Source organism: Podarcis pityusensis (genome assembly GCF_964106645.2).
Source record: "Podarcis pityusensis genome assembly, chromosome: 2".
In the NCBI taxonomy this organism is placed as follows: domain Eukaryota; kingdom Metazoa; phylum Chordata; class Lepidosauria; order Squamata; family Lacertidae; genus Podarcis; species Podarcis pityusensis.
In genome coordinates, this window is record NC_138029.1 from 13,412,525 (window position 1) to 13,436,034 (window position 23,510).

At 45.6% G+C, this 23,510-nt stretch overlaps 1 protein-coding gene across 1 annotated transcript in view; it reads left to right on the forward strand.

Annotated features, from left to right (window-relative positions):
* ITGB7 (integrin subunit beta 7) overlaps positions 1 to 23,510 on the forward strand; it is a 41,404-nt gene continuing 17,894 nt past the window's right edge. The window contains 6 exon segments of the mRNA XM_080994467.1: positions 1 to 93; positions 2,686 to 3,009; positions 3,012 to 3,056; positions 14,263 to 14,350; positions 15,702 to 15,775; positions 21,977 to 22,178. Of these exon segments, the coding sequence (XP_080850593.1) occupies positions 52 to 93; positions 2,686 to 3,009; positions 3,012 to 3,056; positions 14,263 to 14,350; positions 15,702 to 15,775; positions 21,977 to 22,178 (775 nt within the window). The 5' untranslated portion in view covers positions 1 to 51.

Consider the following 23,510-nt stretch of genomic DNA (forward strand, 5'->3'; position numbering starts at 1 on the left):
ATTCTAGGGGAACTTCCATTCCTCCTCACCACTATGAGCTGAATAAAGAGCATGAAATCCAGTCTCGACTGTGAGTATATTTCATTTACAAAGGTAAGAGACCTATGCCTTGCCCATTTCTGGCCCCGGAGGGTATGCCGCCCCCAGGCTGAGGAAATGTGCCCCCCCTGCCCCCGGGTTGCAAAAAAATGTCCTCTCCATCGGCTGCCTTCCATCTGGGGACTTCCCAGCCCAAACCTCATACATTTAGCTTCTTACTTAAGATGGATGCTGAAAGAATGTGTAGGGGGTATGGGGGTGGGGAAAGAAACCATCCCCTTTAAAAAAAAAAAAATTTGTAAGCAACCGTCCTGCCATTTCCATAATCATTGCAGGTTATACAGGAAGACTTCCCACAGGATAATTTAAAAGAGCCAGTGGTTTCAAAACTTTCAGTTTGGATTGGAAGAAGTTTAAGGAATATTTGAAAAAAAATATGTTAATATTTAAATCTTAGAATAGCTTTGGAAGTGGATATACGCTGTAGGGTTAGAAGTAGAAGATACTGTATTTTAAAATAGTATTATTTGTAAGTGATAAAATGTGAAGTCTTTTATGGTTAAAGTAAGTGTGATAGAAAAAAAGATGGTTAGAAATTATGATATATGTGAACTGCTAAAGATGAAGTAAAATGAAAATCAGATAGGTGGAACTTGGGGAAGCCCACTTAACAATGTTTAGAAAAATAAGGATATGACAAGAATTTGTTTGTATTGTGTGTGTTTTTCCTGTTTGTGTTCTATATATTGTGTTATGAAATGAATACAAATTTTGAAAAAAAAAATATCTTTCAGTTTGAGCCTGTGTGGGCTTTTGAGTGGGTGGAACTGAGTGAGTCGGGAGAGTTTTTGGGAGGACAGCTATTCTGGGGAAGCACCAGCCATCAGCAGGTGGCCGATTGCTTCACCGGCCAATTCTAGGTATTCTTCACTAACTGAAATCCAAAACGCCTCGGTAATACTAGTTGCTGAAATTTCATTTCTAAGGTTGTGTCACAGAACAGCTCAAGAACTTGTTCCTCCGGCTTGTATCTCAATTCCAGTGACTCTGTGTCCACAGTGAACGATGGTCGTATTCAGTGTATATACCCTCAGACAATTCTGCCTTTTAGCTTGTGGTTCTTGTGAGCTACAAAGGAAGAATGCTGTGGCGTGCTGAGTTCTCTGTATGTTTGCATGTCGTGAGGTAGATTTCCGTGTGTGGGTGAGGGAATTTTTTTGTGGTTTCTATTCTGAAGAACAGAAGTGAACCTCTGCATTCTAGAACTCAATCCTCCATTCTGCGAGAAGTCTAGACAGGCCTAGAAACAGACTAGAAAGTGAATGGCGTGTCCTTACTCCACAGAGAGGTCCATTACTACAGGCACAGCTATTGGAAGGTGAAGCATATGGTTGGCCAGAAATATATTTCCTGTTGAAAAAGGTTCTTCCCCTTCTCCCGCCACTTTGCAGCAAGCATGGAAAATGATAAAACCAGCATAAAGCACTTCCCTGTCTATTAGTGTTTGAAATTAGCCAGGTGCATTTTGCACCAGGCTTTTCGAACACTTGCGACCAAGTAAAGATGTCTGGGCACCAGGATGGCGCCTGACATCTTCACCATCTGGCGGTGCATCCCTGGGGATAATTGGATCTAGGCTGTTTTCACACACTAATACCCGGTCCTGTAGAATTCTATCAGTTACATTTTAGCAGCACAATTGGAATCAATTTCTGGAACCAAAATGTTTTTCCTGTGCAGCCTGAGCAGGAGCAGTCACCATTAAGAAAAAATAGTGGTGCTGCGGGTTAAACCACAGAGCCTAGGACTTGCCAATCAGAAGGTTGGCAGTTCGAATCCCCGCGACGGGGTGAGCTCCTGTTGCTCGGTCCCTGCTCCTGCCAACCTAGCAGTTCAAAAGCACGTCAAAGTGCAAGTAGATCAATAGGTATCGCTCCAGCGGGAAAGTAAATGGCATTTCTGTACGCTACTCAGGTTCGCCAGAAGCTTAGTCATGCTGGCCACATGCTGTACACCGGCTCCCTCGGCCAATAAAGCGAGATGAGCGCTGCAACCCCAGAGTCAGCCACGACTGGACCTAATGGTCAGGGGTCCCTTTATCTTTACCTAGGCCAATATATATATGTGGACTGTCCCTGGATCAAGTTACTTTTTTTCCTTTAAGTTCTCAAAGTTCTTAATCTAGCTCAAGGTTGTCATCTGAACAAGCCAGATGTTTAGTTGAGAATCAATCACAATCAGTCCATCATTTGAAAAACCTCTTTACAGCCATCTTGCCCCAAAATGGCAACTAGACATTCCTTTTTGGCAACTACAGTGGTACCTCGGGTTAAGAACTTAATTCGTTCTGGAGGTCTGTTCTTAACCTGAAACTGTTCTTAACCTGAGGTACCACTTTAGCTAATGGGGCCTCCCACCGCCCCGCGATTTCTGTTCTCATCCTGAAGCAAAGTTTTTAACCTGAGGTACTATTTCTGGGTTAGCGGAGTCTGTACCCTGAAGCATCTGTTACCTGAGGTACCACTGCACGACTTTAGTTTAAGGGACCATTTGGTGCCTAGCTTATATATATCCGAGTTTCTAACACTGCTGTCTATGCTCCTTAAGAAACACACCTCAATCTGGGCCTCTTTTCTCCCTTATCAGCCGTTTTGTCCTTGCCCAGCTTCTCTTTCTCTGCCTCAGCTCTCGGTCTCCTCCCGCCTTCCAAGCCGCCTATTCTTCCACTGCATGAGCTTCGAGGCTTCCTCTCAACAGCCTTCAGAAGAAAAGAAAAGACGCACGCAAATCAAGTTGTCACTTGCGAGCAGTAGAGCTAAAGGCGACGGGAGGAAGTGTCTCTGGCCAGCCCTCTTGCTGTTCCTTCAAGCTTGGGAAAACAGCCCCAAGAAGGCAGGGAACCCAAGAAGGCTTTGCTGTTCTTCCAAACCACCGTGCATCTGCTACTCCAGTTTCACTGACCAAGTGATCAGACCAGAGTGCCTGCTTTTGGAACCAGCATGTATCAACATCAAAGCGTGAGTTTGTCTTGGTTGCCTGCAAGGTTTTTGGCTTGCTTGTTTTGAGAAGGGACAAAAGCATTGAGTCTTGCAACTGTGGATACAGCGACAAATGGGTAGGGCTGCCAGGTGACCAGACAAAAACCCAGCAACCTGAAAACTGCGCTGGTCTGTTCTTGTGTGCAGAAATCCGACTTGGCAATGACCATTGGCTAAGGTTTGCGTATTGAGCTGCAGCAACCTTGAACAAGCTGGCAATCTTACAGAGGTCCTAATAATGAGGGTGAGGGAGGGGAGGCTTTTGCTATCTGTAAAGAGCAGTTAAAGACACATCTGCTTATCCAGGCACCTAGCTCGTAAATATCTCCCCCCACTTTCCTTCTTTGTTTTGGTGCCACACCCTTTCCCTCTGGTCTTCGGGATGGTATAACCTTGTGAAGTTTTCTGGCATTAGGTAAAGCATGGCCGTAGCCCTCCAGATGTTGTTGTTTAGTCGTTTAGTCGTGTCCGACTCTTCGTGACCCCATGGACCAGAGCACGCCAGGCACTCCTGTCTTCCACTGCCTCCCGCAGTTTGGTCAAACTCATGCTGGTAGCTTCGAGAACACTGTCCAACCATCTCGTCCTCTGTCGTCCCCTTCTCCTTGTGCTCTCCATCTTTCCCAACATCAGGGTCTTTTCCAGGGAGACTTCTCTTCTCATGAGGTGGCCAAAGTATTGGAGCCTCAGCTTCAGGATCTGTCCTTCCAGTGAGCACTCAGGGCTGATTTCCATAAGAATTGATAGGTTTGATCTTCTTGCAGTCCATGGGACTCTCAAGAGTCTCCTTCAGCACCATAATTCAAAAGCATCAATTCTTCAGCGATCAGCCTTCTTTATGGTCCAGCTCTCACTTCCATCTCCCATCATCCCTGACTATTGACCATGCATGCTAGCTGATAGGAGTTCCACAACATCTGGAGGGCCACAGGTTAGCCAACCCTGATGAAAATGGGTTGTTGTTTTTTAATTAAGAATTAGGCACATTCAGCAGTAGATCTCTAAGACGTGCTGATGGCAAACAATGGAGGAGGTTTTCTTTATGCCCTGCTTGCATGCATCCCTGCACCAAGCATCTGGTTAGCCCCTGTGAATGCTGGAGGAACAAAGCAGCAGAGGTCTTCTTTTTTTAGAGTTAAAAAAAAAGGTAACCTACCCTACCTTAACTGATTCAGAATTAAGTTCATGCAAGACATATTTGGTGAGTGTTTGTCCTATTTTACATGAACTGATGAATTGCTCAACCTCCAGTGATCCTTTTTTTAAATTATACCTTATGGTTATTGTAATCAGAATGTTTATTTGCTGTGTATTTTCAGCACAAACTCATTTGTGGAAAATGTGGTATGCAGATAAACTGACATTGTCTATGTTTATCTGTGACAAAACCTCCCTGTGAGACCACTTTCCGTTTAACATGCAAATAGCACTTTTGATGTGTGGAACACCTTATAGTTCTTAATTTTTTTAATCAATTACTTCATCTTCCCAACTGCTCCTCAAGTTATGTCCCTTTAAATCTCCGTTTTTAGTCCAAGATTGAGCAAATTGCTTTCGGCAACACAACATGATCCAAGTATCTGGGATTCAAAGCTCTCTTGTGTTGCTCCACGTTCAGTATAATTGCTTCCATTGTCTGATATATTTTTGGTAAATTCTGCACAATGCTCAATTAACTTACGGCTTAAGCTCTTTCTTCTTTCTGTTTCTTGGCTCTACCCCCTTTCTAAAGTTCTTTTGTACATATTTTCCTGTAGTTTTACGAAGGTGTGTTGTGAAGATCATTTTTCATAATGAAATCAGGTGTTTATTGCTCCACATTTTGCAATTTGAATGTCATGGCTTTCATCTAAAAAAAGGCAGCTGTATTAATCTGTAAGATGGTGATGGGGAATCCAAAATTCACATCAGACACAGCCACCTTTCTTATAGAGTAGCCAACATAGTGCTCTCTAGATGTTAGACTCCCATCTCCCATCAGCCAGGCCAGTGGTCATGAATTATAGGAGTTCTGCAAGATCTGGAGGGCCACGGATTAGATACCCCTACTTTATTAGGACCAGTCAAACTGTCACAAAAGTGTGAGCAAGCATTCAAAATTCTCTAATATCAAGCTGAATGTTAAGAAACAGGGTGGGAAGCAGAGAAAGAAAGAAAACTGGCTTATGTTGAAGCCATGAGGTCTGCATACTTCATAGCCTTAAGATGGTGCCTAGGAAGAAGTGTGAGGCTTGGGCTATGTGCCCATTACCAGCTTAAAACACAGCTAGGTCATTATTTTCCTCAATTTGAATCAAAGCTTAGTTGGGGTGGGGAAAATAACAGGATAAATGCAAGGTAGATAACGATTGTGGCTAACCTTGTGTGTAGACTCCAAAACCAGCGGTGGGAACACAGGAGTGTGTACACAACTTTCAGTTCTTCTAGAAGCTGTGAAAGATTTTGAGTTACACCTAGGGATGCTGGAACAAAAGTCCAACGGCTGATTCTTCATTTCCACAAATACAAGCAACGGCAATTACTCCAATCTGCTGCCAGTTTTAGGAAGCTTAACATCCGTGGTTCTTCAGCTTGATTGCACAAGGGGACTGCTGTTCTGGTCCATACCTTTAAAACACATTTGAATCATTTTTTTTTTCTCTCCCAAAGAATAATGGTTTGTTAAGTTTGTTAAGGTTGCTGGGAATTTTAGATCTGTGAGGGGTATGTTACAGTTTCCAGAATTATTTGAAGGAAAGACTGCATTTCAAATGTGCTTTAAAGGTAATGGCATGTACAAAGAAGAAGGAGGAGGAGGAGGAGGAGTTTGGATTTGATATTCTGCTTTATCACTACCCTAAGGAGTCTCAAAGCGGCTAACAATCTCCTTTCCCTTCCTCCTCCACAACAAACACTCTGTGAGGTGAGTGGGGCTGAGAGACTTCAGAGAAGTGTGACTGGCCCAAGGTCACCCAGCAGCTGCATGTGGAGGAGCAGGGAAGCGAACCCGGTTCGCCAGATTACAAGTCCACCGCTCTTAACCACTACACCACACTGGCTCCCATAACCCTGATTTGCTCGTTCTTTCCAGACTCACTGCTTTTCCCCCATTGGGACCATGATCCAACACAGCTCTATGCATGCATGGCTGGCTGTGGGGAAAGGGCGCTCTATTCTGCACGCACCTGGAGGGGTGTGTGCATAGCCTTACCAACTATTGCAGCGGAAACTTCAAAACTGCCATTCTATTTTTAAGTTTTGAATTTTAAACTGAAGAATAGACTGCTTCGTTGTGGTGTGGTGAAAACTTCAGAGAAATCCCCAGCTCTTCAGAAATATCCTCGTGTTATTTACTTGCGAGGCCCAACGGGCGGTTATGGGTATCCAGCTGCAAAAAGAGGAGAGGTGAGTTTCAGCAGGTGTGGGCTACACCTGCTGAATTGCCCGCTTCTGCACAGCAATTAAAGGGTCAGGATCTCTGTCCTCTTTTTGGACCAGGCCACCCTCTTAAGAGACCCGTAGACCAGAATTAAATACCACATTGTAAAAGAGCCGTACAGCTAGTCACGACCTCTTTCTAAAAGTTCATCCTGGAGTCATTCTGAAAGCCAGCGTTTTGCAAGCAGCCAACTGAAAAGCCCAACAGCTGCTGAACGTTACTCACGTGGAAGCTGTTAGTCTGTTTACGTGAGACAGAGCAGCTTTGCAGTGTTGTTAATGGCCACAGAATGCAAGAGAGAGACATCTGACTCTTGCGGAAAAGAACAGGCAAATACAGTTCTCTTTAGTTTCAGCTCTAGGTTATATCTAGAGTGCCCATGTGCAAAACAGGGTGGGATTCCTACACCCAATAAACACCCAGTGAGTTCCCAGAAACAGCAATAAATACAATTTAAAACACATATACCGGTACATTAAATCAACAATTTATATATCCATATTTCTCTTCATATATATCCATATTTCTTTGGCTTCCCCCGTATTTCTGTATTGATTTATTAATTTATTGTATTGATTTATTAAACAAATTCTATACCCTGCTGGTTTTACCTCTTATATAGTTGTGAAAGTTTAGTCAAAACCTGCCAATGGGTCCAAATCTTTATAGTGTCTTTTTATATAATTTGTAAATGGTTCCCAGTCCTTTTTGAAATCGATGTTGTCTCTCTCATGTATCCTCTGTCAGCTTAGCCAGTTCCACGTAGTCCATAAACTTAAGTTGCCATTCTTCCTTTGTTGGCGTTTTCTCTGTTTTCCATACTTGTGCTAATAAAATTCTTGCTGCTGCTGCTTTGTTGTTGTTGTTGTTTAGTCGTTTAGTCGTGTCCGACTTTTCGTGACTCCTTGGACCAGAGCACGCCAGGCACTCCTGTCTTCCACTGCCTCCCGCAGTTTGGTCAAACTCATGCTGGTAGCTTCGAGAACACTGTCCAACAATCTCGTCCTCTGTCGTCCCCTTCTCCTTGTGCCCTCAATCTTTCCCAACATCAGGGTCTTTTCCAGGGAGTCTTCTCTTCTCGTGAGGTGGCCAAAGTACTGGAGCCTCAGCTTCACGATCTGTCCTTCCAGTGAGCACTCAGGGCTGATTTCCTTCAGAATGGATAGGTTTGATCTTCTTGCAGTCCATGGGACTCTCAAGAGTCTCCTCCAGCACCACTTGCTGCTGCTGTCAAACTTAATCTGTTCCAGGAGTCTGTTCCGACTCCCGAAACTGTTCGAAAACCAAGGCCTGGCTTTCGATTGGCTGCAGGAGCTTCCTGCACTCAAACGGAAGCCGTGTCGGATGTTTGGTTTCCGAAAAACATTCACAAACTGGAACACTTACTTCCGGGTTTGCGGCATTCAGAAGCCGATTTGTTCAGGAGCCAAGCCATTTGAGTACCAAGGTACCACTGTATATCTCTCCAACAATGCTAAATTTCTTTAAGTAAAAGTATTGTGGGTTTGATAAAGAAAGCCCCTAATTGAAAGTTGGCTCCTTTAAAGAGCTGGGCTGGAAGGAACAAGGAGTGTCGCCAGAACACATGAGGGGAACGGCAGGATCATGACTGAAGGTATTTTGAGTTGAAACTAAATACAACATTTGATCTTAGTCTAGGACAGCTCCCTGCTTTCTTTGCTAATACAGGGAACAACAGGCAGTACCAGAAGTGGGATAGTGATCTATAGGATGATTTTGAAGCCAGAAAGCTTGAGAAAGAAGCCCTAGATGTGTTAGATCTCTTCAGCTGTGCTCCAGAAAATTGGAGAAGATTTAAGCAGCACTTTGACCTGCTTATAGAAGCCAGTGGAGCTGCCGAGACGACAACGGATAAAAGGAAGGCAGCTCTGCTGGTGAATTTTGCAGGGCCCCAAAGATGCTGATTTGCTTAACACCTTTTCATTAGCTGCAGAAAAAAAAGCCTAAATGTGATAGTGTGGTTAACAAGTCTGAGGAACGTTTGCACACAAAGCAAAAAAAGGAAGATGTTTGAAAGAGAGCTTTCTTCATACAATAAAAAAAGTGAGACAGAATTCTTAGAGCTTTCTGCGAAGGCTGAGCCAGACCATAAACATACTGTAAATCTCTGTGATCCTCGAATGATGGGAGATAATGAAATAATAATAATAATCAGTGCTTTTTTTCTAAAAAAAATATGTTTAGGGGTACTCTCATTTTGACTCAAGAAAATCACCATTTTATAGTTTTAATCAGGAAAAATTAATACAGTAAATGGACAAAAGTACAAAGATTCACAAAATGTTTAGGGATATCCATACCCCTGCGCCCCCCCCCCCGAAAAAAGCACTGAAAATAATAATGAAACTTCTGACTAATAAGGGATCAGATTGGCCTAAGAAACAGATATGCAAACTGACTGGGAAATTGCTAGAAATTTCTTTACTTTAGCAAAAAGCAATTGAAATCTGCTGAGTTGCAAGAAATCACATGCAAAAGAGAGTACAGTTTATTTGTTTGAAGGAAAGAGTTTTGTTGAGTTTGTGGATTGTGACTTCTAGCAGACATGGTGGAGGGTGGCTGTGAGCCTCACTCAAAACCTAGTTTTGACTTATTTGGAACAGCAAGCCGAAGTTTGCAGGAAATGTGGCCGTGTGAATGCACCCACAGCAGCGCAGGGCCGGTGGAAAAACACGCAGCAGATGGCTGAAGGTTTGCTAGGGCCTGCAAACAAAATTAGTGGCAAGAAGAAACTGCAACTTGTGCACAGTGTTGTAAACAAAACCTGCCCTTATTCCCTTATGGGGGGACACAAGAGCCCTTATAGAGTCCTTAAGTGGGTTCTCTATCAGTAAGAGAAAATAGCAGAGGCCAACCAGAGAATATTGAGAAGCAAAGCAGCTAGTAAGCCTGATCTTTATTAATGCTCTTGCAAGAAGAGGAAGAAGAAGAGTTTGGATTTGATATCCCGCTTTATCACTCCCCTTCAGGAGTCTCAAAGCGGCTAACATTCTCCTTTCCCTTCCTCCCCCACAACAAACACTCTGTGAGGTGAGTGGGGCTGAGAGACTTCAAAGAAGTGTAACTGGCCCAAGGTCACCCAGCAGCTGCATGTGGAGGAGCGGAGACGCGAACCCGGTTCCCCAGATTACGAGACTACCGCTCTTAACCACTACACCACACTGGCTCTCAACAGGGCGCTCCCCTCACACGCAGGAAAGGAGGAGGACCCAGAACCAAGGTGTGCCTGCCCTTATATCGACATTTTAAATTCCCTGCCCTGGAGCTCAAGACCACCCCTCCATACATCATACATACATCACAGAAGGGGTGTAACCCAAGACCACCCCCCACAAACATCATACCTACATCACAGAAAAGGCGGTCTACAACAGAAATTTGAACGTTGTTGTTTTTCCTGTCTGCCAAGTTATCTGATAATGTCTTATCTGATTGCCTTTCCTGAGATGGTGCCTACCCAATTCCTGAGACAATGGGAAGGTTCCCTCACCCCCTCCCTCCTTGCAGAGAAAACATTTGGTCAGTTTGGGAGTCAAAATGGTTTCAGGATGGTCTTCCTGGGCTGCTCCAGACATGTGGTCCACATATCCATGTGTGCGCCTGGCAAGCACATTTATGAATATATATATATATATATATATATATATATAACCTTAATTTTTTTTTCAGAACCTTGCTTGACTCCAACTCCTACCATCTCCATCTATCACAGCCAATGATGACCAGGGATGATGGGAGATGGAGTCCTAACAATATCTGGAGAGGGTAGCACAGGTTCCTCAGTTCTGGTCCAAAGGCACTTTGCTGAAACTAAGCAGGTCTGGGGCTGGTCAGTTCTTTGAATCAAGGCAATTCACTTGGGGAAACCCGTGCCTTGAGTTCCAGAGGGTGGAGACACACAGGGGTGTGCATGAGATAGATTAGTACGCTGCCGCTGTGCACCCTCTCTGAAAGTGCAGGTAGTTGATTATTTCCCCCAATATATTTTTGTAGCTGAGGCAGAAACAAGCTAGCTGCATGCTGTTGGGCTTGCCCTTTCTTCACAGGAAGGGAGGGGTTGTCTTGAGATAATCTTGCAGGGTTCAATGTTCCTTGGTTACCTCTAGAGGGGAAGCACAGCCTCTGAAATTCTGGAGTTGGCCTAAGAACTGCTTCCACTGCCTCATAGTGCATAGCTCCCTTGCTGCAGAACTTTGCCACGGACAGTTGTGACCGGCAGCCAAGTCAGCTTCAAGGTAGGTTTGAGATCTTTTCCTCAAGTATTTGTGGAAATCAAACACTTTATGCTCCAGGAACGCTTCGGCTAGAATAGTTCAGGTTGCCGTTTCTTTATCTTTCGCCACCTCCGAGTCAAATTGTGAAAGAATAAGATTTCACGAACTTTCTTTATCTCTGAGCAGGCAGCACAGAATGACTAATCCGTGTAATAGATGGAGTCATCGCTTGTTTTGAAGGCATGGTTTTACTCATAAACAGTGTCTTCTGTAGAAATGTGTGTTTTTACTCACAAGTTGTAAACAGTGTGTTGCTCAGAAAGGCAATTAAGTTTTGAAGTGCCATTGTTTTTCATAGCTTTGCAGAATTTTCCAGAATTTAGATCAGATTTAGATTGCAAACATGTGTCTTACCAGCATGTATTTTGCTCGAATGGTTTGCACACATAACCTGTCTTGGGATAGTGCTTTTACGAGCAAGGGATCCCCAAATCTTGCTTCATAATGAGAAATTTTAAAGACACAACATACCCAGAGGCAAACCTAGGATCCCTTGTGCTCTCGGCAAGTAACTGTATTGGTGCCCCCCCTTACCCCCCCCCTTTGCTGCAATAGCCACATTAGAAATTACAAAATTTTAGGCAACCCAGGTATTTGAAGTGTCTGCATTGAGGGTGATGCAAGATGGAAGGGTGGGAAAAAATTGCACGTCTTTGTGCAGCGTTGCAAGGAAGCACAGGAAGATTCTCCCGCATTTGATCTCACCACGACAGCAACGTTGTATATGCACATATTTGCGTCATGCACGCCAGTCTCAAACCTTCTTGCCATTTCTCCTACTGCTCAGCTTTCCTACTCAGCTTTTTCTTTTCTTTTTAAAATACCGTATTTTTTGCTCTATAAGACTCACTTTTTCTCTCCTAAAAAGTAAGGGGAAATGTGGGTGCGTCTTATGGAGCGAATGCAGGCTGCGCAGCTATCACAGAAGCCAGAACAGCAAGAGGGATTGCTGCTTTCACCGCGCAGCGATCCCTCTTGCTGTTCTGGCTTCTGAGATTCAGAATATTTTTTTTCTTGTTTTCCTCCTCCAAAAACTAGGTGCGTCTTGTGGTCTGGTGCGTCTTATAGAGCGAAAAATACGGTAGTTTTTATTAAGGATTTTTTTGTGTTACAAAACAGATGCAGAGAAAGGTACATTTATTGTCTCCACTTCCAATTCATAGAGTCTTTTTCACAGTTCATTTACATTTAGCGAGAGACACTTTTTTTGTCACAGACGTCTTGCAGTTGCGGAAAAAGAAAGGAAGGGAGATTGGGAGGTTATTGTTCTTTCATTCTCTTGCCTAAAGTCTTAGCGTAGGGGTTTTTTTGGGGGGGGGGGGTCCCCCGAACCTGCTTGGCTGTGTTCAGTTGATTGCAGTGTGGCTTGTTTGTAAAGGGGGGGGCTAGGTTGTGGGGTCAGGTTAGCCATATTGATTTGTATGCTGCTGGTGGGGGGGGGGGGCGGGGATCGGTTGTGGCTATGTATGTGATAAAGCAGGCATAGGCAAACTCGGCCCTCCAGATGTTTTTGATGTTTTTAGCCATCATCCCTAGCTAACAGGACCAGTGGTCAGGGATGATGGGAGTTGTAGTCCTAAAACATCTGGGGGCCCGTGTTTGCCTATGCCTGGTGATAAAGAAAGTGCTTTTTTTCTAAAAAAAAATGTTTAGGACGTACTCTCATTTTGACTCCAGAAAAATTACTATTTTATAGTTCAGATCAGGAAAAATAACTACAGTAAATGGACAAAAGCACAAAGATTCACAAAATGTTTAGGGGGTATGTGTACCCCTACGCCCCCCCCCCCAGAAAAAAGCACTGGATAAAGGGGAAACGTACTGAGGGGAAGGCTTCCAATTTTGCTTGTCCCCGTGCTAGCTTGTTTGTTGGTCAACTTTTCTAATAGGGCGCTTTCCCATAGAGCTCTTGTCTAGAATACATATAATACAGCTCTTGTCTATAATACTCTCACAGATAACCGGAGACAGATTTCTGGGGTGATTTTTGAACGCACACCCCTCTGGGTCTGCACCCCTGCTGGGGGCTGGTTTCACCAAGCCTTAGGTATGCCTCTGAATACACCTCTGTTTCAGGTTAATATGCCCAGCCATCCTGAAGCTGTGGTCACAGTCCAGCTTCTCACATGGCAGACCTCATGTGCCAATGTTATAAATGCAGGCTACAGTTCCACTGTTGCGTTAAAAGTGACGGTGGCACAGATATAAGCCTTATGTGTGAGAGGGTCATTGGACTCAGCTGTAGAACCAACATTCATAGGAATCTTGGAAGCTTCCTTATATCTTGTGGCCACTTTATTTGTCTGTCCAGCCACCCAACACTTCCAAACATTGATTGTTTTTAGATGTTTCTTACTGATGTGTTTAAGGGACGCAGGTGGCGCTGTGGGTAAAAGCCTCAGCGCCTAGGACTTGCCGATCGAAAGGTCGGCGGTTCGAATCCCCGCGGCGGGGTGCGCTCCTGTTGCTCGGTCCCTGCTCCTGCCAACCTAGCAGTTCAAAAGCACCTCCGGGTGCAAGTAGATAAATAGGGACCGCTTACCAGCGGGAAGGTAAACGGCGTTCCGTGTGCTGCGCTGGCTCGCCAGATGCAGCTTGTCACGCTGGCCACGTGACCCAGAAGTGTCTACGGACAGCGCTGGCTCCCGGCCTATAGAGTGAGATGAGCGCACAACCCTAGAGTCTGGCAAGACTGGCCCGAATGGGCAGGGGTACCTTTACCTTTTTACTTACTGATGTGTTTGGTGCCTTCGGCTCCTTTGGGAGGAAGTGTGGGATACATATATATAAAAATATCCAGTATTGTCTACTCCATGGTACGCGGGTGGCGCTGTCGGTTAAACCACAGAGCCTAGGACTTGCCGATCAGAAGGTCAGCAGTTCGAATCCCCGCGACAGGGTGAGCTCCCGTTGCTCGGTCCCTGCTCCTGCCAACCTAGCAGTTCGAAAGCATGTCAAAATGCAAGTAGATAAATAGGTACCGCTCCGTTGGGAAGGTAAATGGCGTTTCCGTGCGCTGCTCTGGTTCGCCAGAAGCGGCTTAGTCATTCTGGCCACATGACCTGGAAGCTGTACGCTGGCTCCCTTGGCCAGTAAAGCGAGATGAGCGCCACAACCCCAGAGTCGGCCACTACTGGACCCAATGGTCTGGGGCCCCTTTATCTTTTTATTGTCTACTCTGATTGGTGGCATCTCTCCAGGGACCCCAGGCAGAGGTCTTCCATATCACTTGGTAGTGCCCGGATCCTTTGGATTCCCAGAGATCTACAGATTGAACCTGGGACCTTGTACAACATGCATAGCATATGCTCAACCACCACAGGACTTAGGCTCCACTCATGCCCACAATACTGCCCCCGCCCTTCGCCCAACAGTAATCCAGCTATCCTTTTCTGTACAGGAGGAAGAGAACAGCATCTCCTTCTCCAGTTCCCCTAACAACCCCACTCTGCTTTTTAATCTTGCTTACCAGGCTATGCTTCCCACTGGATGGACTGTGAGACTGTGGCTTCTGTTTATTCTCCTTACAATGGTACATGCAGAGAAGATGCTGGATACAGGTAAAGTGGAGAGATGGGTTTTGCACATGTGGAGAGGGGGAGAATGTCAGAGTTTCAACCTTTTAGCTGGCAGTGCAGCAGACCCTCCGAGTGTCCCTGTTTTCCAGGAAAGGTCCTGGATTTTCAGAAGCCGTCCTGGATTCTGATTTGATCCAAGAATGTCCCACTTTTCCTTAAGACGTCCCTATTTTCATTGGAGAAATGTTGGAAGGTATCCTCTGTGTCTTTGGTCCAGAGACTGCAGCTGGTTGCAGCCCCAGTGGTGAGTTCTTCTCAGGCAGATATCATACTAGTGTGAGGGATCCGTGCTAGCTGCCTGTTAGCCACCGAGCCAGTTTTCAGGCACTGCTACTTGCACACTAAGTAACTCTGGACCAGGTTACCTGAAAAACCATATTCCTCTTCACTGCCTGCAATCAGCTAATGGAATCTGGTTGGTTTTGCCATGGCCTGATTATAATCTACTTGTGGTAACATGGAGACAGGGCCTTTTCAGTGGTGACACCAGTGTTGTTGAATGCCTTCCCTGCTGAAATACAAGAGGCTCCAGCAAAATTTTTAAGCAAGGGTTCCCCTAATTTGAACTTGTGGCTTGTTTTTACTGCTTTGATTGTTATGCTTTTTAACTGTTTTATTGTACATTTTAATTTGAGATGTCTTAGGGCTTAACTACACTTACCATTTGGCCCGCGCATTCCAGGCACTGGTCCATGCTTAAAAGCTCTGTGTCTGAGCAGTTTTTTTACTGCTCAAATGAAGCAAACATAAATTTGGGTTTTCAGCTAATTGCTGTTTGCTCTGATTGAGCTTTAAAGAACGGGTTTCTGCAGGGAAAGCTCCAAAGAAAAAAGAAAAAGGGGAAAAGGGGGGTGCGATAGAAAGAGCAGAGGAAAGGTAAGTATGACTAACCCCCTAATGTTGTTGAGCATTTTAATTGTGGATTAATAATAATAATAAATTATTTTTATTTATATTCCGTCCTCCCCAGCCGAAGCTGGGCTCAGAGTGGCTAATTAACTGTATAGTTAGAAGTCATTTCGGCATAAAAGTGGTATATAAATTAAATAATAGTAGTAATCAGAATTAATCTCCATTGTATTCAATGGAGCTTACTCGTGCTTAAGTGAGGGAGGGGATTTCAGCCTTATTGTCCTGTGCTTGGGGATTGTCTGACTGCGTGTTCATGAGGTTTAGCAGCTTCCCAACAATGGGTTTGGAAGAGGAGATAGAACCAGACTGGCCAACCAGACTGCCTGTGGACTGTCAGGTGTCTCAGCAGAGGACAGTGGGAGAGAGAGAGAGAGATTGCAGGCAGAAATCTGGCATTAGCCCACCTGTGTTTCCTTTGCAGGTTCATGCCAGCCTCATCCCTCCTGCCACGAGTGCATCCGTTCCCATCCCAGCTGTGCCTGGTGCAAACAACTGGTGAGTGTCATTTTCCTTTTTCCTCAGCCTAACTCTAGCATATCCTTTGGGGGACCAAGGAATCATTTTTCCCAGGGTTGGCACCTCAGAGCTTAATTTGCTGTTAATGTGTTTTTGTTTAAAGCGTTGGGTGGGTGGACTGACTACTCAGGACTTGAAACGCCCAAACATGTGGCTTTTATTCCTTTAATACTGACACAAAGGTACTCTGTGCATGCCCAGCGGCACCCTTTTCTCCAGCCAGCTGGTGGAGGAAAATTGTATTTCGGACCACCCCACCACCTGATATGTGGCAGCAAGCTTGACCTGCTCGCTTGAGCCATCTGAAGCCTCTTGCCACTTTCCTGTCTTGCAACCTCCTCCTCCTTGCTTGATCCGCAAGCCTTGGTGGGTCGACAGGCAAACATTTTGGACTCCTGATTGCACAGGATAATTCTCCTGGTCCAAGCAGTTGTGCCCGTTGGCAAAAGAGGCGAAACATTTCCTTGAAGGTGGCAGCATCCGGAGGTGGCAAGCTACCAGCCTGGCCTCTGACTCACCCCTTGTCCTTTCACTGTGGTTTCTCTCGCACAGACTTTCTCTTAAACTGTGCAAGAGGAGGTCGTGTACTGAGTCAGCAAGAATCTAAACCAGCAGCACTCTGGAAATTTGAGGCTCTTGAAGCCCCTTCTTTAAAGAAGCAGATGTGAAGGAATATATCCCATATAATGATATAAAGAGTGCCTCTGAGCGCGTACAGAGCTCTGTGTGTGTGTACAGAGACTGAGGAGGAGAGAATTAGGGAGCACAGCTTCCTTCTGGGACAGATGGTGGTACCTCGGGTTAAGTACTTAATACGTTCCAGAGGTCCGTACTTAACCTGAAACTGTTCTTAACCCGAAGCACCACTTTAGCTAACGGGGGCCTCCTGCTGCCGCTGCGCCGCAGGAGCACGATTTCTGTTCTTATCCTGAAGCAAAGTTCTTAACCTGAAGCACTATTTCTGGGTTAGCGGAGTCTGTAACCTGAAGCGTATGTAACCTGAGGTACCACTGTACTTAACCCAAGGGACCACTGTACGATGATACTCTCTGTAACTGACTGTCCTAGCTCACGTTCACGAGGCAGCTGATGAGGACCAACATATCACTTCCTAACAGGATCAGTGTACGCATTTTAGCATAGCACCGCAAGACAACCGTTTCCTGTCCGCCCACAGGGCAGCAGGCCATAAAACTGTAATAATATCCCTCCGCTGACATCACCCGTAGCCCTGGCTCTCTCTTAACATGGCAGGCTTGGTGAGTCTCATCTGGGGAGGGGGAAAGACCTCACCTTGTCTCAGGAAATCTTTCCCAGAACCCTCTTTGCTGAAATGATAAAGGCCCCATGCCCTTCCACCCTCCTACCCTGTAGAGCTGGGCCCCCACACCCAGTACCACCCCCTCAAAAAACCCCAAACACCAAAACCACACTTCCTTGAAAATAACTATTACTCTCACTACCCACTGTTCATCCTCCCAGTGCCGGAAAGCCAGCCAGGTGCCCTGCTAGCCACGAGGGAAAGAGTCGCTCACCACATCCTGCCCAGATGTTTGCGTTCAGGCTGAAGCTTAATTTTTATGAATTGTACATGTGCGCACATGCCTTGCCACTTTCGTTACTGTAAATTGCCTTGTGAGTTTTTAACAGCGGCGGCGCATTGAGGGTGGTGAGAGAGAGAGAGATCCTTTGATCAGACGTAGATTTAAAACCATTATAATTGGTTTAATGATAAACCCTCTCCTGGATCTCTCAGGCTTTTGTTTCTAAAAGGAACCAGTTTCCTAAAAGAAAGGTAGGCATAGGACTAACTTTGCTGCACATGCTGCACATTTGGGCATGTGTTGTTGTTGTTTAGTCGTGTCCAACTCTTCGTGACCCCCTGGACCAGAGCACGCCAGGCACTCCTGTCCTCCACTGCCTCCCGCAGTTTGGTCAAACTCATGCTGGTAGCTTCAAGAACACTGTCCAAGCATCTCATCCTCTGTCGTCCCCTTCTCCTTGTGCCCTCCATCTTTCCCAACATCAGGGTCTTTTCCAGGGAGTCTTCTCTTCTCATGAGGTGGCCAAAGTATGGGAGTCTCAGCTTCAGGATCTGTCCTTCCAGTGAGCGTTCAGGGCTGATTTCCTTCAGAATGGATCGGTTTGATCTTCTTGCAGTCCATGGGACTCTCAAGAGTCTCCTCCAGCACCATAATTCAAAAGCATAAATTCTTCGGCGATCAGCCTTCTTTATGGTCCAGCTTTCACTTCCATACATCACTACTGGGAATTTGGCCATGTATGCATCAGTAAAAAAGGAGAGAATGCCTCACTCTGCCCACCCCATACAAGATGCAGATTTGCATAGCATTTGCATATACTAAGTTCATGCAAATTATGGAATAATTACTGTAATTTTAAAAGGAATATGCCACATCTCGCTGGGTGGGTGTTGCCACAAGGTGGCTCCTGTTTCTGCCCAGGCTGCTGTTTAGGGTGCTGCTAACTATTGATGGCCTAACTTCAAGGCCTCCCTGTCCTCCTTTCTTCTTACGGTTCTTTATCTTTATCTTGGGCCACAATTTTGTAAGCGTCTATTGTGTTACCTCTTACTCCAATAAGGTAAAGGGGACCATTAGGTCCAGTTGTGGCCGACTCTGGGGTTGCGGCGTTCATCTCTCGTTATTGGCCGAGGGAGCCAGCGTACAGCTTCTGGGTCATGTGGCCAGCATGACTAAGCCACTTCTGGCGAACCAGAGCAGCGCATGGAAACGCTGTTTACCTTCCCGCCGGAGTGGTACCTATTTATCTACTTGCACTTTGAGGTGCTTTTGAACTGCTAGGTTGGCAGAAGCAGGGACCGAGCAACGGGGCTCACCCCATCACAGGGATTTGAACCGCCGACCTTCTGATCAGCAAGTCCTAGGCTCTGTGGTTGAACCCACAGCGCCACCCGCGTCCCATAAACCTCCAATAAACACCCCTAAATGCTACAACTTTTCCTCATGGAGATGCCAGACCCACCTGATCATTTTGCTTGCCCTTTTCTGAAGCTTTCCCTGTTTGAAGTGGGGCTGCCAGTACTGTACACACTGTTCCATCTTCTTCCTTGTCGCTGCTTGCATGAGTAGAGAGGGCAGGTGAGCAGAACAATGACTGCAGGAAGGAGGAGGACGACGACTATCAGGACCAGCAGGCTCTGAGGGGTGGGCATTGCGCCCACTAGAAGGGGCGTGAGCCTAGGCAGCTGCCGGAATGGTGACCCTGATAGCCTGAGACGTGCTTTGCACTTTCTGTCTTATGGTGTGTGTGGAAAAGAGACTGATCTCAGCACCACATAGGATGGGTAGGGGGGTAAATCGTTTATCTGGCTGCAACAGCAATTCAAAGACAAAGCAGCATTCGGGCCTGCAGTTTTTTCACCTATAAAACAGGAAACCACTGCCGCTCAACTGATAAGGCGATGGCGGCTGCCTTTCTGCATGTTTGGTCAATTTTGGTAGTGGGTTGGGAGAAGAGTAGAGGGGGGAAGGGGTCCAACCGTTGTTGCTTTTACTGCAGAGGAGCTCCTCCAGTGCCACACGAGACAATGGTGGTTCCTTCATTGCCACGTGCTTCTAAGCAGGTGGACGACGGCTGATGACGACTGTGATAAAAGTGTGATTCTGTAGTTTGCATATTGAGTACAGTAATATAGGGAGATCCCCAATGGGGGGGGGGGGCACCACCACGGCTTTCACAGCAGGTGGAGCCATCCACTATGAGGCATTTGCCATTCCTGTATCAACCAAACTAACCTCTGAGAGAGGTTAGTTTGATAGCCAGTGTGGTGTAGTGGTTAAGAGCAGTAGACTCGTAATCTGGTGAACTGGGTTCGCGTCTCCGCTCCTCCACATGCAGCTGCTGGGTGACCTTGGGCTAGTCACACTTCTCTGAAGTCTCTCAGCCCCACTCACCTCACAGAGTGTTTGTTGTGGGGGAGGAAGGGAAAGGAGAATGTTAGCCGCTTTGAGACTTCTTCAGGTAGTGATAAAGCGGGATATCAAATCCAAACTCTTCTTCTTCTCTGCCGTCAAGCTCTAATAAGCTTCATTGGGCAAAGGCTGAAAGAGCAAGCATTTGGCAGTACTCGATTTCAAGTGCTGTCAGGCTGTTAAAACCGCCATTGATCCTGAACAACAGAAGTGGATGGTTTTCTGGATGCATCTTTTTTAAATTATTATTAAAGATTTTCTTGATTTACAGAAGTATGTGTAATGTCTCTCTTGTATTTTTTCCATGTAACATTTTTACAAATCAGTTTCATTTGTTGAGACATTAGGAAGAAAAGGGAGAGAGGGGTGAAGATGGGTGGGGGTGGGGGGGCGATGTTTCTATTTTGCTTAATGTATGTGGGGCTTGGTGTCAGCGTTGCTCGTGTAGGTTCTCTGCTGTTCATTTGTGTTTCGTTGGTGGTGAGAGAGGTTGGGGTTGGCCTAGGGTGTGGTTGTTTGTGATTGGCTGTGGTGGTCTTTGTTTTCATGTGTGAGTGGGGTGGGTGGGTGTTTTGGATCAGGTTAGCCATATTGATTTGTATGCTGTTGGTGGATAATTGTCATTGTCTTGTTGGGCTGTGTATGTGATAAAGGGGCGCCATACCGGGGTAAAGGCGTCTTCTGTTTGTCCCTGTGTCAGTTTCAGTTTATTGGTTAATTTTTCTAGTAAGGCTGTTTCCCATACTATTTGGTACCACTGGTTCTGGACAGATCTTCTGAAATGGTACTAACAGCAGTTTCAAAGGGAGAGTGAAGATGAACAAATCCCTTGCAAGCTAGTTGCAGCAAGTCTCGGAGGGTTAAGAAGTTACAGATTCCGACCCAGGTTTCACTAGTTCCTTGATCACTCTGAGGAGCCATGCTGGATGCAGTGGTGGCTGAGAAGTCATTTTTCTTTGCCACCACCGCATTTTAGCCACCGCCATGTGCTCCAGCCTGTGTTTGGCTGGCTTCGTTAAAAGATTTGTGATATGCTCCAGCTGTCGCCCAGCCTGCTTCATTGTCTGAAGTTCACTGGAAAACCCTGAGCTCTACAGCGTCAGAGGAGTGATCCCATTGATTTTCTTGTTATTCCGTAGTAAGATTAGGTCCTTGGCAGGAGCATCAGTCTTGCTGTCCAGAAAATCCCCATGGCATTCAGGAATCCCTCGGATACCATATGTCTGCCAGGGAATGGGATAACAGATTGGTCCCCCAGCACCCCTACGGGTCAAACCTCCCCGGGAAATGGTCCAGCCATGACAAAGGTGTAAGTATGCCACTCACAGCCATGGAACGAAAACCAATTTACTGAGACATTGCTACGAATGTATAAGTGAATTTTAAAAACGAAAACCATACTTTTTTGAAAGTTTTGGGAATGAGGAACCTGTGACCTTCCAGATCTTGCTAGACTACAGTTCCCATCACCCCTCACCATTGGCTATGTTGACTGAGATTCGGCAACTTTTTGGAGGGCCATAGGTGCCCCATTCTTCTTTTAGATTACTGTATTTTTCGCTCTATAAAACACACTTTTCCCCTCCTAAAAAGTAAGGGGAAATGTGTGTGCATCTTATGGAGCGAATGCAGGCTGCGCAGCTATCCCAGAAGCTAGAACAGCAAGAGGGATCGCTGCGCAGCGCTCCCTCTTGCTGTTCTAGCTTCTGGCTTAGCCATGCGCAGCCTCTTCGGGGCAGGGGGAACCTTCATCCCGCTGCCCTGAAGAGGCTGCGCAGCTATCCCAGAAGCCAGAAGAGCAAGAGGGATCGGTGTGCACCGATCCCTCTTGCTCTTCTGGCTTCGGGAATAGCCATGCAAAGCCTCTTGAGCAAAGAGGGAGCGCTCCTTTCTCTTCGCTCAAGAGGCTTTGCATTGCTTTCTTGTTTCTTGTTTTCCTCCTCTAAAAACTAGGTGCATCTTATGGTCAGGTGCGTCTTATAGAGCGAAAAATACGGTATGTGCTGGACTGCCAACTCCCATCAGCCCCAGTCAACATGTTTGATGGTCAGGAATCAGTTGCCCTGCGTTCCATGCATTTTTGCAGCCATTTGGAGAGAGTCATCTTTGCTCCAATGCCTGTTCCCATATGTTATTTCTCACCTGCCCCTCCGAAAGGAGGATGTATGTTCATGGAAGCAATGCTGGAAACTTGTCCGCTTCCCATTCCCCCCCCTCCCTCCAGGATTTTGTGCAAGCGGGTGAGTCGGACATGGAGCGCTGTGCCCCTCGGGTGGAGCTGGAGCGTCGTGGCTGCCTCCCCAGTGAAATAATGGATCCACACAGCGGGCAGCGTGTGTTGGAGGACAGGCCCCTGAGCAACAGCACCCAGCGCCAGAGCTTCACGCAGCTTGCCCCGCAGAGAATTGCTCTTCAGCTTCGGCCTGGTAGGTCCTCTCTCCAGCCTGCCTTTTGCCAGTTTGGGTTGTGTTGGGGTGGGTGGGAGATAGTGATGTTAAATTCTCGAGAATAATATTCTCGAGAATATTCTCAATCAATGAGAATATTAGAGAATTTTCATTTAAAATAGGAGAATATTCATTTTCATGCATTGAAAATGATATAATTTTAATGCATTGAAAATGATATAATTAGTTAGTATACATGTTTGTTCATGGGTTAACTTGTTCAGATGGCAACCAAAAATTGTACAGATTCTTTTACTCAATGGGGCAGTGCAGTGAATTCACATTCTTAGATTTTTCTTTTGCACCAAACTTGAAATTGAAAATTCAACGTGAATGACTCACTTTAATCACTGAGCCTGCCACTATCCATATATTTACCATCAACTTTGAATTCGAATTATGTTGTGTATGTATGAAATGTAGCTTTTAAAGAAAAAGGAATATAAAAATGTTCATCAAATTAAATGAATAGCATTTTTAAAACCTAGGGGGTGGGGAAATGTTTTCTGTAGCTTACATTTCAGAACTGCCGATGGTGAATGACACAATGCCCAGTAATGTAACTGGATCAAAAAAATAATTATTCATTACTTACACTGGCAACATCACAGCTTGACTTATAATTTACTCAATTTTTAAAATGTGGGTTGTAAAACTAGTTATTACATTAGAATCTGCAGTTTGTAGAGAATGTTCTCTGGAGAATTTTCTAGCAGAGAATATTCTCATTCTCAATAATATTCTGGGAGAGATGGCTGTTTGGCAGGGATGCTTCAGGGAGAAGCACTATCTTCCTCCTCTCTCCTTCTGTGAAATCTGCACTTGCTCCCTGTCTTGGGTCAGCATCCAAAGGCAAAGCAATGGCCAGCTTCGATTAAACTTCTCCTGACCTCCCTCCTTCACCGATACGATGTATGTGGAAGAAATAAAGAATCGTGAATCCACACAGCTTTCTCCAGCCTTCCTTTTGCCAGTTCGGGTTGTGTATCCCTCAGTTGTTTCCTGCGACTCGAAACGGCATTAGGGCCACCAGCACAACAGTAAATAGGCAAACCTTCAGCAATTTGTGTTATTGATGTGAGTTGGATATAATCTTTATGCAAGGCATTCATCATTTATTATTATTATTAATTACCCGCACTTCACCGTAAGGTCCCAGGACAGGTTAAAACAATTCAAACACAATATTGAAAACAGTTTAAAACAATATAGCAGTTGTAGTCTCCCAAAACGATGTTTATTTTTTCCTGTCCATTGCATATCTGTGGCTTCGTACGCACCATAGCATTAAAGCACATTTGAAACACATTC